This window comes from Sesamum indicum, linkage group LG7 (assembly GCF_026168435.1).
Source record: "Sesamum indicum cultivar Baizhima isolate 11 linkage group LG7, ASM2616843v1, whole genome shotgun sequence".
Lineage (NCBI taxonomy): Eukaryota > Viridiplantae > Streptophyta > Magnoliopsida > Lamiales > Pedaliaceae > Sesamum > Sesamum indicum.
In genome coordinates, this window is record NC_142663.1 from 11270513 (window position 1) to 11287136 (window position 16624).

A 16624-nucleotide genomic window follows, 5' to 3' on the forward strand; every position below is an offset into this window, starting at 1 on the left:
AACTTACCTTAGTGACTTACTTAGACCTTTATTTGTAGGAGCAGATTTGAAAAGATTTAGGTATCGATTGGAGATAGTTGAGATATTTCCGAAATGTTTGGAATATCTATTTACTAGGGGATGATGTTTACTTTAAAAGATATGTCAGCTTGAAGTAATCTTGTCAAGTCGATCGATAATATTGTAGTTACTAGTTGCTTCTAACTGCCGCATTCAAATGGTTATAACATTTTTATTGACGTTCTTTTTATGGTGATGTGGTTATGATGTATAAAATACGAATCATATGGTGGCCTTGTTGTTCGGTACAGGGCTGCTGGTTGGAGCCTCGTTTGCGGGTATTGGCACATTAGCAGGGTGGCTGGATTGGACAGACGGGCCTAATGCCCCTGCCACTTGTAAATTGTTTATGGGACAATAAAATTTAGGCTATTTGGTCTAAATGATGGGGGCCTGACTATTTGTCTTGGATTTGGGCCTCATTCGTCATTGTGTTTGGAAAAATATGTGTTGGAGGCGTCCATTTAGGTTTCATAATTGCCCAAAACAAAGAACAGCAGCAGGATCGATTCTACTTGAGAATCCTGAACCGAATGCTCCACGGGTTTGGGCAACTTGATATTGTTGTCTATACAAACGTGGCCATAGTAGTAATACCAACGACCGAACATATGCATCTCTGATTGAGAACGCACCACACTTCATAAAGAGAAAACCAAACACAAGAAAGGAAAGAGAAAGATACCATGAAGATAGTTCGTCGAGATATCGAGCCTGATGGCCCTGGAAGTGTGAAGGTTTCCTTGAAATCTTGTTTCTTCAATGGTTTCAAGAAATCATGAAAAATCCCATAAAAATTGTAGTTCTTCCTCTTCTTGCTTCACTTTTTCCCCCTGAAGACAGAGAGGGGATTTATAATGTTCATTTGATTTCAAATCTGTTTGTGGGTTTTCTTTCTCTCTTTCTCCTTTTGTTGTTGCTGTTGTTTTAATTCCTGGGTTTTTGCGGCAGATGGTCCCTGAAGAAGCAGATGATCTATGGGTTGCTTATAATTTAATTGCTGCGGGTGACACGGTCATGGCTGTCACTGTCAGGTAGCTTCCTTGTCTTTGTTTATTGTATTGGCTTCGTCTTTCAGTGTATTTTTGTTCAAGATTGAATTTTGATGTCACTCTTGTAACTTGTTAGTGACCTTGAATTTGGATATTGCCTATTGGTCATTCTTTTCTTTTGATGTATGCAGTTTGCGTTCCTTACTATTTTGGAACTCTCCATTGTATATCCCAATACGTAGGCATAGGCGTAGGCGTGTTCAGTTGTTGTCCTGTTTATGCCGGTTCTCTTTTGATGGGACTTTGTTTTGTCTATGACAATTAATAACTGCCTAGAGCTATAACAATGTTTATGTAACTTTGTGTTGCAAATATTTTAATTGTGGACTTGGTCTTAGGATATGGTTTTGGCTACAAGAATCTTGTTTGATGTGGCATTGTTTATCAAATAGTGAAATACTCTTAAGATGATTGCCTGTGTAACTTATCTGCAGGAAGGTTTTGAGAGAAGCTGCTTCGGGAGGAAGAGATGCAGAAAGGGTGAAACTGAAATTAGAAATCAAAGTTGAGGTAAATCTGGTGGTTGAGTTTAGTGGTGGCAAAGACTAGCGTTTATACGGTACAGGCTTTTAGTCTAAATGCAAACTGTTATCTTTCTGCAGCAGCAACTGTCCGTAATTGAATAAATAAAAGTAATAGAAACTGGATCTTAACTTGCTCGGAGGATCTTAATGGTTGTTCTGCATTTGCTGATGCTCTCTCTCTCTCTAGTTTTTTTGGTTTAAGAATCCCATCAATCTTTTGCAGCAGTTGAGTGCATGAAACCTCATTTTCCAAGCTCATTCCTTCCATGTCATTTGCAATAAATGATATTCTTTTTCTCTGCTATTTTAAGCAACTAATCATCATTCACTTTTGACACCTTATTTTCCTCTGCTTTCCCTACTTTTACATCCTTACAAGGAGTTTTGTGTATCTATTGAACCACAAAGCAAAATATAAAGGGCCATGTGATGTATTTTCATCAAATAGCAACTCATCGCTTGAGCATAATCATCATAAAATACTGCTGAGCCTTCTGTACTTATTAGGCTTTTCATCTCAAGTTTTGGCTCAATGCTTCAATTAAGAGTATGCCAAATTGTGCTATCTATTACCTGCTACATCATTGAATAGTATATACTGATACATTTCTGTATTTTTGAATGTTGCGAGTCTTGTCAGATTCGTGTTGCTAGTTTATTTTGCATGAGATGTACATCTTGCTTGACTAGGTTAATATTTACAAGTGGTAAAACCAATCTTAGTAAATAATGAGGCCTGCTTGGAAAAGATGAACATAGTTCAGGAAAGCTGTGATTCTATCCTGAAAGCAAACCATGTTACATGGACACAGTTCAACCAATTCCGAGAGTATGTTCCTTAATTTATTCTATATGTTAATAAGTTAAGACCTGGACGTCATATTTGAGATTGGAAAGTTAAGCTACCTGCATTTCGTATTTAAATTGTGTTCCAAATATAAGTGAAATTAATTCATAAAAGAGCATTCATGCAACAGCTTTTATGGGTCCAGACGACCAGACCAGTTCTGACTTAATGCATCTTTCCACACAGAACCTAGAAGATTGCAGTTATCTTATCGTGTACATCATGACTTAATGACGTAATTTGTTTAAAATCTCAGACTGTCGAATATGACAAAGAAGGATCTGTATTACGCATAAGGGGGAAGAATATTTTGGAGAATGAACATGTGAAGGTGTGTGGCATGAGACCATCTATTCTTAATTATTTTGTTGTTGTATTCCAAATAATTTTTTTTAGTTTTCATGTGCAGATAGGGGCATTTCACACCCTAGAACTTGATCTCCACCGACCTTTTGTGTTACGGAAGGTGGACACTTACCCTTTATCTTTGACCTATTCCCCTCTTTGACTAATTATTTTCTGCAATTTACTTAGTTTGATACATCTCAACTTTATTCAGTGTCTTGTTGTTGATCTCTATCTAAACATTAGCCCATTTAGGTTGATTATAGTGAATGTTGTTATGTATCGTTATCTAACTTTGTTTTATATTTTTCTGGAGAAAGAATGCCCGTGGAAAATTTTTGCAGCACATTAGTCTGTCTGTCCGATAGAATGAGCTACAGAGGACGAAGATTCATAAAAAACACTAACCTAATGTGGCCTTTTAGACCTTAAATATAGGATGTACTAAAACTGCAACATTTTTTGTCCTTAATAGGCTCTGTAGCAGATATTACAAAATGACTATGTTAATTTGGATTTAGATCATGGATGCACCATTTGCTGCATTTCCATCTTATTTGTTCTTTTACAATCTTTGTAGGAGGTGATGGTCATCATACAGATAGGTTTTCATGTGGGATGGATTGAATTTTTGAGATGCTCGATGTCACACTGACTATCAAATCATAACCCTATAGAATTACATTGAAGAAAAGTAATCTTGAAACAGAGAATAAACATTTCCATGTATTACCTAAGTCCAGCTATCTGTTTCACAAACCAACTGTAGTCTGTGAGAATATTAGAAGAACTACAGTGAAGCCGTACTCATGTATGCCTGTACAAATACCAAACTAAACACACTGACGAAATATGTTGGGTGGGTGCTCCGGTGGCTGAATGCTTATCTACTTGTGGTTGCAATATAATTTGTGTTGTGCTTTTTGTGAGACTACATGTATAACTTTATGTTCATTCATGTTTCTTGGCAAATTAGGCAGCATAACATTACTGTGCTTATTTAAGTTTGACTCATGTTCACTAGGTGTTGTGGGACTCATTGTCATTGGATACGCTCCATCAAGCCTCTGGTATACATTCTCAATAGTTTCATACTATACATCAACTTTCCTTTTTTTCTCTTTTAGAGCATTATAGTTAGAATATTCATCAGAAGTATACTAGTACATGTTAAAAGTAATATTTTCTTTCCCCTTTTGGGTTTGTACTCAAATGACTGGACTTTAATTTTATGTGCAGTCGATATGGAAAAAATATTGACCTCAACAGAGTAGTAGGAAACTATAGTCTATGTTGAATTATCCCAAGCCATTAGTTTTCAACAAAAGATAGAGGGTTGAGTGTTAAAATTTATAGTTAACTGATGGTACTTTTTTCCAATACCTAGCCACAAGTTTGTTGTGGCTCGCCATGAGTAGTCTTAGTCCAAAGAGTGTCAACTAATGAAATTTGCACATTCTTTGTGCATCAGGAGACTGACCACTCAGAATTATTCTTCTATAAACTTTTACGAATTCATATGAATCTCTCGATAATAAGGAACAAGCTATATGTTGATCTCAGAGAAAAAGAATAAAAGCATTGTTTTTCCAGGATGTTTAACACCTTGTACGAGTACTAGGCAACAAGGAATGTGCATCAAGGAGCAATAAACTATTGGAGAGGCCTGAATGTGCATAGCATGCTATGTTGTTTTCATAAGATCTATAAGAATTTGCTCTGTTATATTTATAAGATTTTAACACTGCTATTAGTTTGGAAGAAAGGAAAAAGGATAACTTAAGGAAATAAAAACAAGATATTTGTTGTAGCAACTGAATACTTCCTAGACCTACCAGGCTCATGTGGAACTTGTGGGGTATGCATTTCCTAATATTATTATCCACAAATCATTTATATACATGAGTTTTTGAATTTTATAAGGAGTTCCAGTCTGCTGATTCTGAATTATTATTCTAATAGATATTAAAGCAAGTGCAGACCTGGCTGTTGTTCTGATGCAAGAGGGCCTGGCCCATATTTTGCTCGTCGGTAAAAGGTACTTCCATCCATTGTTTTATGATGTCTATCCAGGAAACAGTAATGGTACAACACCTCGTGTAAAATGTACTACTTTTGAAATGGAATAGAAAGTAATAGTTTCACTTTTACTTCTCTAATTCTTTTCAACAAGGTGCTTTTGGTTTCTTTCAGAATCCTATCCTATTTATCTGCCTCTTTAACTTGATTTTGATTTGATGATATCCTTTATTTGAGCACCTACGTGGACTTCACCAATAAATGCTGTTAAAACAGATTGGGGAATTTTGATTTTAATGAAATAACTCAAAATTGTGTTCCTGCACTATGAACCTTTTCTATTAAATTAGTTGTCTTGTTGATGTGAACATGTAACAAATTATAATCAACTTTTTGTAATTTGTGTTTGCTGATGGTTGTGGATTTTTAGTAAAATTCCAATATTGAATTTGAGTAAATGCATGCAAATGTCTGGTAGATAGATCTGCTCTACCATTCGAAAGTCATTGCTTCTGCCAGTTTTATCACTAGAGTTATTTTGAATACACTTGCTTTGCTTGGGTCTTTATTGTCATGACTGATGCAGTGTTAACTTATTTCTTCATCTGCCAGCATGCACATATGGTGATTGATGTTACCGATTCGATAATTTTTGTTAGAACTTAAAGGAAATTGACCTCTTTTTTCTGTATCCTGATCAGATTTAGGTGTTTCAGTGTAAATTAGTTATTATCGTAGTGATGATAGAAGGCTTGGTTGCAAACAGACTGTTATCAAGACTTAAAGCATACCAGGTCTTTATCATGTCAATTGTCAAATCGTATATTCAGATGATGTTAATGTGTCAACAGTGTGACAACTACTCGTTCACGGGTGGAGACTTCGATACCTCGCAAGCATGGACCGTCAATTGCTGGTTATGATAAAGTATGCTTACTATTACTGGCCGAGGCCATTGAATGTTACTTTTAATGCTATATTGGTCAAATTGCGAACTTTTTCCTTGTCAATGTAATTGATGTCCTTACTGAATGTGCATGTGTTTGGCAGGCCTTGAATAAGTTTTTTGACAATGTCTTACAGGTGAACTAAGCTTAATGCCTTTCTTCACATTTGTCTTGTTTACATTGAATTTTCAGAGCTTGTCATCGTGATAAAAACTTTGTTCAAGTTGTTGTAGGCTTTCCTTAAACATGTTGATTTCAACGTTGTTCGCTGTGCTGTGATTGCAAGTCCAGGGTTTACTAAGGTCTGTCATCTGGTATCATGGATATTATCTTACATTTTAAGTTTCTGTTTTTCCGTAGTTTTCTGCAGATTCATTTGTTATTTATTTAGCTTAGTGCTAATAATATTAAGTCTCGTAGTATACTTAAGATCTATTCTCAAACATTTTCAGGATCAATTTCATCGGCACTTATTGTTGGAGGCAGAAAGGAGGCAGCTGAGAGCTATTATTGAGAATAAGTCGCGCATAATTCTTGTGCATACTACCTCTGGTTACAAGTATATCCATCTCTCTATCACTCTCTCTCTCCATACACTGTTTGTCTTACTGATGCATTGTTAACTTACTAAGACCAAATTTGGGTTGTTTCTAATGTGAAGGCAGAAAGGATTTGCTACTTCATCTGATATTTTACTATATGATGTTTTCTGCTAGTTGTTTAACATTATAGCTCTCTTATACTTTTATGTTTACAAATTGGCACAGGCATAGTCTAAGAGAGGTTTTGGATGCTCCAAACGTCATGAATATAATTAAAAATACAAAAGCGGCAGAAGAGGTATAGGCTACACCTAGTTCACTTAGTGTTTTGGGATGCATATTCAATCCCTTTTTTTGTTCAAAGACATCGGGTTTGGTCTTTCACTGTTCATATTATTTTCTTCAGCTTAGTTTTCTGGGATGCATATTTGATCTCTTTTTTTGTTCGAAGACATCGAGTTTGGTCTTTGTCTGTTCATATTATATTCTCCAAAATTTACAATTCAGTTTTTCAATGCAGGTCCGAGCTCTCAAGGATTTCTTTGCGATGCTTTCCAATGTCAGCTTCTACCCTTCATCTATGTGTTCAATTTCCTTCTAAAGCATGATATATATAGACTTTGGAGGAAATTTCCAACTTCCCTTAGTTTCTGATTTGATATGTCCAATCCATCTCCAAAGGCTGTCTCGTCTGACGATGTAAATATATGTGATTCTGATCTCCTCACCCTTTTCCAATAGTCAATGAAAGTTTTACCAAAAAGCAACAATCTATTTTTCTTGACTTGTATATATGCATGCAGACGTAGATGTCAGAAATCTACATTAAGTTAATGTATGGTGGTTTTATTTAGGAACCTGCTCGCGCATGCTATGGACCAAAACATGTTGAAGTTGCCCATGAGCAAATGGCTATCCAGACACTTCTCATTACTGATGAGCTCTTCAGGTTTGTGGTCATATAAGTTCTTATGGACATCACCGTCACAGGCTCCACAGCACAAAATGTTTTACAATTTGTTTCTCACTTTACTGAGCGTAATGCTTTTGTGCTGTTTTTCTTTGTTCCCTGTGGAATCTATTCTTGTAGTTTTACTTGTGCATTTGATATGCTAAATCATGTTATTGCATATCATCTCGGGCTATTGGCAGTTCAATGTTTTCTTTTTCAAACTTGCGACTTGCATGCGTAACTGCATATGGAGATGGCACTGAAATTAATCAAGCTTCACTCGTCGTTTAGATTTAAACAGTAGACTCCCAGTCTTTTCGCATTTATGAGCCTTCCAGTCATGAATATTCCAGCTTTAGAGATGTCATAACAAAACACAACTTCTCCTCCCCATTTTGCATTTCTCCATCACTACCGCTATTTGACAAGTTACCGGCACAAGCTCACTGTTATACATTTTCATACCAAGTCCTTTTATTTCGTTCCACCTTCTATACAAAAGTAACAAGCAACTTCGAAGAATTGGTCCATTGACATAATAAAAGGAGGCTGTTGTGGACAAGCCATTGTAGTTTGCATAGCTTTGGGCATCAGATAAAACTGCTTCCTTAGAATCCACAGGGGCCAGCGAGCACTTTGAGTTTCCATTCTTTAGAGGATGAACATTCATAAGAAGGAAGCTTTTTTCGGGATAACCGGAACTACATTTTCTCCCAAAAAATGTACAAGATGGTGTAAGAATAAGTTAATTGCATTTCACATCCCTGTGAAAATGCTGTTTGGCAACAAACCCCCTAAACATAAAAAGAAAAGATAAAAAGCACACTATGATTCTGTGAACTTTTAAGAGTGAGCTTAAGAAGCTCATAGCCCTTTTCTTTTCTTTCTTGTTCAGGGAGTTTTTGCCTATTAATATTTTAATAGGAGGTCCTATTACATTTAATTCAAAATTAAGAATGTATGGCGAGGACATCGACCATACTCGTTGAATGAATAAAGAAAAACCAGCTGATTTTAACAAGTGAACAGTTAAGATTCGGATATTTTTTGGGGTGGGTCAATTGAACCACAGTAATATAGATTTGGTGTAAGGATTCGTCATTCTGTCACTAGAAATAAGTCCAGCCCTGAAAGAATCCATATTCATTTTGTAAATTCACATTTGCTTCACATATCTGACGTCTGAAACCCCTCCAAAAGTAATATCAAATGCTCATTACATTCCCAATATAAAATCCGAATTTTTCAAAGCCCAAAATAACCGAGCAAGTTCGAAGAAAGTGATTGCTTTTATCTGCCTATTTCCCGTTACATTTGTTAAAAATGTTGAAATTACGTTGCGTGTTATTGATTTATTCGGTAAGGATGTCTTCTTATGGAGGTTTTGTTTGTCAGGAGTTCTGATGTAGCAACAAGGCAAAAGTATGTTAATTTGGTCGACTCAGTCAAGGCTTCAGGCGGCACCGCACACATATTTTCCTCCATGCATGTTTCAGGAGAACGTGAGTACTTGTGTTTTCTTTATGCAGCCTTTATCACTTAGCAACGTCCGTCTTTGAAAAAAGTTATTAGAGAAACGTTCATTAGGATGTGTCACTCATGCATTTATTTCTGAAAGTGCTGGTAAAATATTTCATTCATTAAAACTCTGTGGAACTCGTCCTGAAATTCACTCTTAACAATATGCTCTCCGATTGTTTTCTTCTTGTTCTTCCCCTCTCTTCCCAAGATAGTCACTTTGTTTGTAGTTGTTTTTAGATAGTTTTTTAAAGGGTTGAGAAAATAAATTTGAATGTCAGAAAGTTGGAGATGTGACTCAGGCCTCAGGGAATGTGACGAGTATTTAGTATTTGATCTTATTTTTGGAAAAAGCTTGGGAATTATTGAAAATAGATTATAATATGTTCCGTATTGTTTCTAAAGGGGATCAAATTTACTGTAAATCTGACCCTCATGCCTTAATAAGTTGAAAAATACTTAAAAATAGAAGAAAAATATATTTGATAATGTTTTTTGAGGAGACAAAAATTAAATCATGCCTTGACCGTAGGTGTTTTGTATTTTATAGAAAAATAATATAGGGAATGGGGTAGGATGTAAATGTTTTAGGTCGGTTTTTTTAATTTCAGAGTCATTTTTGGCCGGTTTCAAAAACTCGCCAAACATGAAATCGGACAAAGGGAACGCTTTGCTGCCTTTTCTTGTAGGCATTATTATTGTTTCGTTTTGCCTTATCGACGAATGGGTATTCTGTTTCTGGGATGTTATTTGCAATGACTGAAGTAAGTTTTTGTGTGGTGGAGCAGAATTGGCGCAGCTGACGGGTATTGCTGCAATTCTTCGTTTTCCGCTGCCAGATCTCGACGACATAGAAATGTAATAGGTGTTGGATTTGAAGGTGGTGCTGATTGACAAGTTTTCTGCTCCATTGTTGTCTGTATATCTGGCTATTTTCTTCATGACTATACAAAGAATGATGAGAAAGGTATAACAAAGAGGAATAGAAATTAGGCAGTGCAGTGCAGTAAAGTTATTGTATAAATCTTGATTGCAATTCATTAGTTTTGTGTTTTAGAGACCAGAATATGTGATTGTTCATCTTTGTTACAATACAAAATGTATGTTTGAATAAGTTTATCATTTGATTGATCTATTGACATAGTTTTAGGTGATGGTTGAGAATAGAAATCCTTTTAGTTGGTGCACCAAATTAAACTCAATCTTGTCGAATTATAATATTCTAAGTTCCAACGTTAGAATTTTGATTTATTTTGCTTCTAAGTTCCATATAAGTCAAAAGGGTATATGTGTATATGCATAAATATATCATTGATAATAAAGATGGAATAAATGAATTTCTTTTTTTTTTTTTGTCCTACTCCTTTTTGTTTGTAGTATTTATATATATATATATATATATACCTCTCATAAGGTTTGGCATAATTACGAATACCCTTTAATTGTTTGAATTAAAAGTGGCCTGTAGGCTGTTAAATTTTCAAACTAAGCATTTAATGGCTACGTGCTAAACATGTGACTTTTTCTATTAAATTTCTAATAGAAAGGTGTCATGAGACCAAAATTACATAATTTAAAAATTATGAGCCAAAAATAGCAAAATTCTAAATTATGGAACAAAAAATGCTGGCTACTCTTACCAATAAAGAAAATAAGTACATATAGGGAAAAGTACCTTTATACTGCTTCTACATGTCAACTGTTTATAATGTGTCGTAATTATAAATATTTTTTTATTTGAAAAATTATAAATATTTTTCTAAAATTAAAAATAATTGTAAAGTCCCTAAATAGTATAGTGGAAATCGAAGCCGGCTCGACTCATCTGCCAACTCTAGTTATAGCCATTCATTTCATCTATCCCGCTACTTTCACCTGCCAAAAACCCTATTCTAAAAGAAAAGTCCTTTCAAATTCTCTCAACAAAAATCCTCATTTTGCCGAAGGCCCAATGATGCATTTCATCGGTGTCGTTGTTCACTGAAGAACAAGAAGAAGAAAAATCATATTCTAGAAGTTTCCTAAAGGTCCAAGGAGAAACATTTCGTCGTCATTCACCGAAGAAGAAGGTATGCATGCTTCCCTCCTTTGCTCTAATCCCATGCAGAAGTTGCCCTTTTTTGTAATTTTGGTTCGAGTCTTTTCTAATTTCAAAAAAAAAAAAAAATTGTATTTATTTTTTTATTTTGGAGCTGAACCCAACAACTATCTTACGGGTTTTCTAATTTTTTTTTTATTATTTATGAATAACTTGTAGTTGACGTATATTTTCTAGTTCATATATCTATTTTGGATAGTATGTATATCACTATACAAAAAAAAACTCCAATACCGACAAGTTGACGATTTTTTTTTTATGGTTTTATCAACAAAAAATAAATCGTCTCAATAATTACACAAAGTTTTGTAAGAGGGATAATTACATTTTTTTTCTTAAAATTTGGTGTAATTACATATAAAACATTTGTGGTTTAAAAAATTACATCTAGCAATGTTAAGATTTGCTTATATCTAACAAATAAATCCCATTGTTAGTAAAAATTTACAAATTTTACTGATATTAACAAAAAAATTGAATATTACCCTCGATTGACCTATTACTGACTTACTAAACTACCTTTGTAACAGTGAAACTATGCCTCCTCATATGCATTGACGTGTGAAGACATATAAGGGTAATTTGATTATTGATATTCATTTGACCTGTAATAAATCGTAATAAATTAATTTGAGGTAAATATATATATTTTTTTCTCAATTTTTTTTGTTAATATCAGCAAATATGTTGAATTTTGAGCATCACAGGAACTTATTTAATATACAAAAATAAATCTTGTGAGTACTAGATATAATTTTTCAAATTATAAAATGTTTACATGTAGTTATACTAAATTTCAGAAAAAGAGTGTAAAATTATATACCTTTATAAAATTACATATGCATTTTTTTAAGTTGTAATTATAATTAAAAGTACATTTTCTATCTAAGGATAAAATTTTACAAGTATACCCCATGAGTTAATCAATTGACACCTTCAAAAGTGTATTTATAATTCTACAAATGTCTAACATCAAGGGCATTAATGTAATTCCCGTGTACTTTCTCACTACAACCACACTCTCCGAACTTTTGGGGACGGCGTGCGTGTTTGCGTTAGCCATCAACCTTCGTGTTCCATTCCCCATCACACATTTTCTTCGTCCACAACAAATCTCATATCATTTCAGACAATTCAAGAACCAAAACCCACGTCCCTGCACGAAGAGACGACAACCACCCGCCTGCCGCCGCCGCCATCATCATCATGGTTCTGTCTGTGCTGCTGAAGTTCTTATACCCGCCGCCGGGGAGCGTGGTGATAACGGCGATGTCAGTGATAAGTTTCGTGTCGTTGAGCAATGCAGGATGGAAGGAGACGAAGGGAAAGCACATACAGTATTCTAAGCTGAGGAGCGCTGCAGGCGATGGCGATGAGAAGAAGGAGAAGGCGAAGGTGCCAAGCAAAGTGGGCATGATTGTGGCCTACACTCCGGCGTTTCTTGCCGGAGTTTCGTCTTTCTTCATCTTCCCACTTGCGGATTTCAGGTTTAATTTGCTCCGCTCTGCCGTCACCACCCATTTCTTCAAGAGGGTTTTTGAGGTACAAACTCATCCACCCTACGCTGCTACTTAATTGCTCTTTATCCGCTCTAAAAATAGCAAGTAAATAATAAATTCTGATTAAAAAATATTGAGTAAATTATATCTTGTCATTTAAATTATGTCCGTTTTTATACTTTATTATTTTTTTATATTAATTTATCATTTCAACTTTGTGAATTTCGCAATTTGTCCTATGTAATCGTTTTTCCATCGATTTTTCTATTGAAAAAATATCGATAAAATTTAAGATATGATAAAATATCATATGTCCAGTGCACGTGATGGTTTTTTCAATATTGAAAAGATCCATTGAAAAATAGTCTGGCAAAATACAAATTTTACATAATTAAAATAGTTCATAAACTCAAATGACAAAGTGTAAAAATAAAAATTTTTGAATGAAAAAATGATATTTATCCAAAAGAGTATATAACAGCGAGTTCCTTAAATTTTTATAAGAGAAGCTCACCGTCTCTTGCCTCAAGAGATTGGACTACTTTAAACAAAATATTAAAAATAAAATTAAGAGATCGTGTTGTATTTTTCTTTTTTTTTTTAAGAAAAAATATTTTTATCTATTAGTATTTTGTGTTGTATTAACAAAAATATTTATTCAAATCAGGTTTGGTTGAATCAAATCAATCACATAATAAAAGTATCACAAATTATCATGTGATTGATCATTTTCCTTAAATTATATTCCAAACACACATAAATATATTACACTTACCATATAAATCCGCCCCAACTGAATTGGATCCGAGTTATAACTACCCCTTGCATTAACACCACTCTTTCGGAGAATACCAAGGACTAGCATACCTAAATCTAGGTTGCCTTGTGAATAGGTTCACAAATTAGTTGAATTTTGATTTTTTGTTTTTAGCTAACTAAATGAGTTATAGGACTAAATTTATAGTTTAATCGGATCATGTTCAAGTCACGTATAATTTTCCAATCAAATTGGACGAAAAATGACTAAATCAATTCATGTAAGGCAAAAAATATCACTCTAAAATTGAGATATCCGCATTGAAATGAGATTGTAGATAATTGCTTCCATTATTATCTTGTGTAGGTGTTGTTTGTTCACAAGTACAGCGGGTCGATGGATGTGGAGGCCATGATCACCATCTCTCTCAGTTACTTCCTCTCCTCGGCAACCATGATCTACAATCAACACTTGGTGCAAGCAGTGCCGGAACCAGCTGTTGATCTCAAGTTGGTCGGCGTTCCGATGTTTGTACTGGGAATTGGTGGTAATCTCTATCACCATTACCTTCTGTCCAAGCTCAGAAGTGAGGGAGAAAAACAGTACAAAATCCCCCAAGGTGGCCTCTTCTCTCTAGTCATATGCCCACACTACCTGTTCGAAATCCTAGGTTTTTTCGGGATTTCTTGCATTTCTCAAACGGTTTACGCGTTTTCCTTCACTCTCGGAACAACCTTCTTATTGATGGGAAGGAGTTACGCGACTAGAAAATGGTACGAGTCTAAATTTGAAGATTTTCCGGAGGATGTCAAGGCGTTAATACCTTATCTTTTTTAATTAGAACTCGATGATGTTAGAATAAGTGACCGACGAGTTAGTTTCCACGCCTTGTAAATTTATTGTGTGGGCATTGTTCTTTCAGTAATAATGTTACTAGTTATTGAATTTGTGTTTCATCTTTATTTTATACTTACTATAAATTCTTAATGTATGGTGTTACCTTTGTATTGACCTCAAAATATATTGTTAAGTGAAAACTATTACATATTATTTTGCAAGTATTTTTATCTTTTTATTATTATTATCGTCATTATTACATCAACATTTCAATAAATTGAGAAACATATCGGTTCAAATCCATCAATATCCAATCGAGGCATCAATACGACTAAAAATAATAAAGTAAATTATAATAAATTCACAACTACATAGTGCGGCAAAACACCTATATATCTGATAGAATTCGAACCCATAATTTCAAATTTATTTATAAGATTTTAACATTAACCATTAGACTAAAATTTGATTATTACAGGGAACCAGTTTTAGGCAGCTATAGTTTCTTGAAAAATAAGCCCTCTTTGTTGTGTATTTATAGTGGTGGATCCTTCCACCTATTGGGACTCTCCTGCTAAATTTAGTCATACGCCGTGAGTTATTAGCCCTTAATTGTGGCTTATTTTGGACTGGATTTCCAATTAATTAATTACTTCCACTTATTAATTATTTTACAACCATTGAGGGATTAATCTAACTCTATAGATTAAGTGTAGAATTAATTAACCTAACTCTATAAAAATTAATTAATTTATGAATTAATTGACTAAATCCATCTCCTTAATCATTCTTGATTTTTTTTCTAGGGTTTGTGAATGATTCTTTAATTAATTAGATGTATATACAGGCTATAGTAGTTTTGGGTTTTTGTACTATATACAATTTAATTAATTATTAAATTGCTGAAATTGATTAATTACTCTTAAATGAAGTTGATTAATTTGGAGTTGCTGTTTCTCATAGTAGAAAAATGTAGCTAGCTAGTAATGATTGATGACACTATAAAGTAGGTGATTTAATTAGTGCATGTGGAACATATCTATTATGAGGTGTTATGCAAATATGATCCTTCCACTATCAAATTCCTTAATCAAGATTTAGAATATGAAAATTTAATTGATTCCCATCTTTGATCTTGATGGGTATAGATTTACTCTAAATTCACCACAAAAACAGAAAAAGAGAATGATATTAGTAACAATTTTAGGTTGTCACTAAATATACATCTTAAATGGCAATAATTTTAATTTTTTATAATATAATTATTAAACATAAGAATTGTACGCAGTACATCGTCACCACTGGGATGGATGATGTCATCTTTGGATTGGTCGAGAATGGACCGATTGTTTGACGGACATCCCAACACAAAATTGTTGCAGATTAATAACGATCTCTAAGGTCGGTAAAATTGTCGCAACTTTTTAGTCATCCTCTTTTTGTCACTGTTTTTTCCGATGGCCAATGTCGTTGCGAACGTGACGATATTTGCGATGGATGTTTGAAAATTGTGGCACCTGGTTGTGCAAGTATTGTGTCCGTAGCAAGGTCGTGAAAATATCCATTGCAAATTGCTCCATCTTTTGCGACTGCGTTTAAGAGTCCATCGCAAATGAACTAACCCGTTTCTAAAATAATGGCTACTCTTACAATAACTACATTTCCATTGCAAACTTTGTCGCAAACACAGTCGCAAAATTCACGAAGGCTATTTTACAATGACTATATTCTTCTGTTGCAAATTGAATCTCTGCTTTCTTTTCATTTGTATTCACACTCTTGAATTACATCACACACACATTCTTTATCTTTCTCCTGTTATTAAATATATTTTAAATATTACCATTATCGTATTTTTTGAGCTGATCAGTTTGGGATTGTGGATCGCAATTGACTAAATAACAATTGAAATCCTTTCTTTTTTTTGGTATATTTTAATTGTTTTTAATTTATACATTTATATTATGAAATTAATATGTATCAATACAATTATAAAAGAAAACCTTTTTTCGTACCAATTTCTAGATACTCATATTTACACTTTATTTTATTGCTTTCCTTTAAATTTTTTTTGCCAGATTAGTCATTTTAATATTTTTTAATAATTGCACAATTATATATATATATATATATATTGTTAACTACCTACTACTCCACATTCTCTCTCACCTTACTTCTCCATATTTATTACAATTTATAATTATAATTACATTACAATGATTTGATTCTGTTGCAAATACACAAAATTATTGCAATATTACAACGACTGCAATCCTTTGCAAATTTCATTGCACTTTTGCAACGGACGTCAGCCGTGGCAATATTTTGTCACAAAATTTGCAACGACATATGCCAATTGTGGGCCATCTGAGTTGACCAGAATTTGCAACGAAAAGTTACAACGTCCAATCTGTTGCTAAAGTTTATTATTAGTTTGCAACTGTATTTGCCACGAAAAAAAATTCTGCAACTCCGTTGTAAAATCGTGGCAAAAATCATTATAAATTTGCAACGGACATATCCGTGGCAAAAATTCATTGCTATAAGACTGTCCTTTTGTAGTGAAATATTTATAATTATAACAAATTTCAATAAATATTCCATTGTAATTTATCCTAAACTAAAAT

At 33.9% G+C, this 16624-nt stretch overlaps 2 protein-coding genes across 3 annotated transcripts; both read left to right on the plus strand.

The window, feature by feature from the left end:
- Nucleotides 1-634: 634 nt before the first annotated feature.
- PEL1 (Eukaryotic release factor 1 (eRF1) family protein) lies at nt 635-9960 on the plus strand. Of its 2 annotated transcripts, none has more exons than XM_011085949.3 (16): nt 635-797; nt 1012-1094; nt 1547-1622; nt 2740-2814; nt 2893-2949; nt 3853-3898; nt 4791-4866; nt 5699-5774; nt 5898-5930; nt 6028-6096; nt 6247-6353; nt 6562-6634; nt 6857-6895; nt 7191-7285; nt 8684-8790; nt 9595-9960. In XM_011085949.3, exons 1-16 carry the CDS (start codon nt 747-749, stop codon nt 9666-9668), a joined length of 1137 nt encoding a protein of 378 aa, XP_011084251.1. In that variant the 5' UTR covers nt 635-746; the 3' UTR covers nt 9669-9960. The 2 variants fall into 2 exon arrangements, with proteins under 2 accessions (XP_011084251.1, XP_088738849.1); XM_088882723.1 differs by having other exon boundaries at nt 725-859.
- A 1988-nt stretch (nt 9961-11948) lies between these two features.
- Nucleotides 11949-14210, plus strand: LOC105166559 (steroid 5-alpha-reductase DET2). Its single transcript, XM_011085951.3, has 2 exons — nt 11949-12446; nt 13527-14210. The coding sequence occupies exons 1-2, from the start codon at nt 12111-12113 to the stop codon at nt 13995-13997; spliced, it is 807 nt and encodes a 268-aa protein (XP_011084253.1). The 5' UTR covers nt 11949-12110; the 3' UTR covers nt 13998-14210.
- Nucleotides 14211-16624: the final 2414 nt, after the last annotated feature.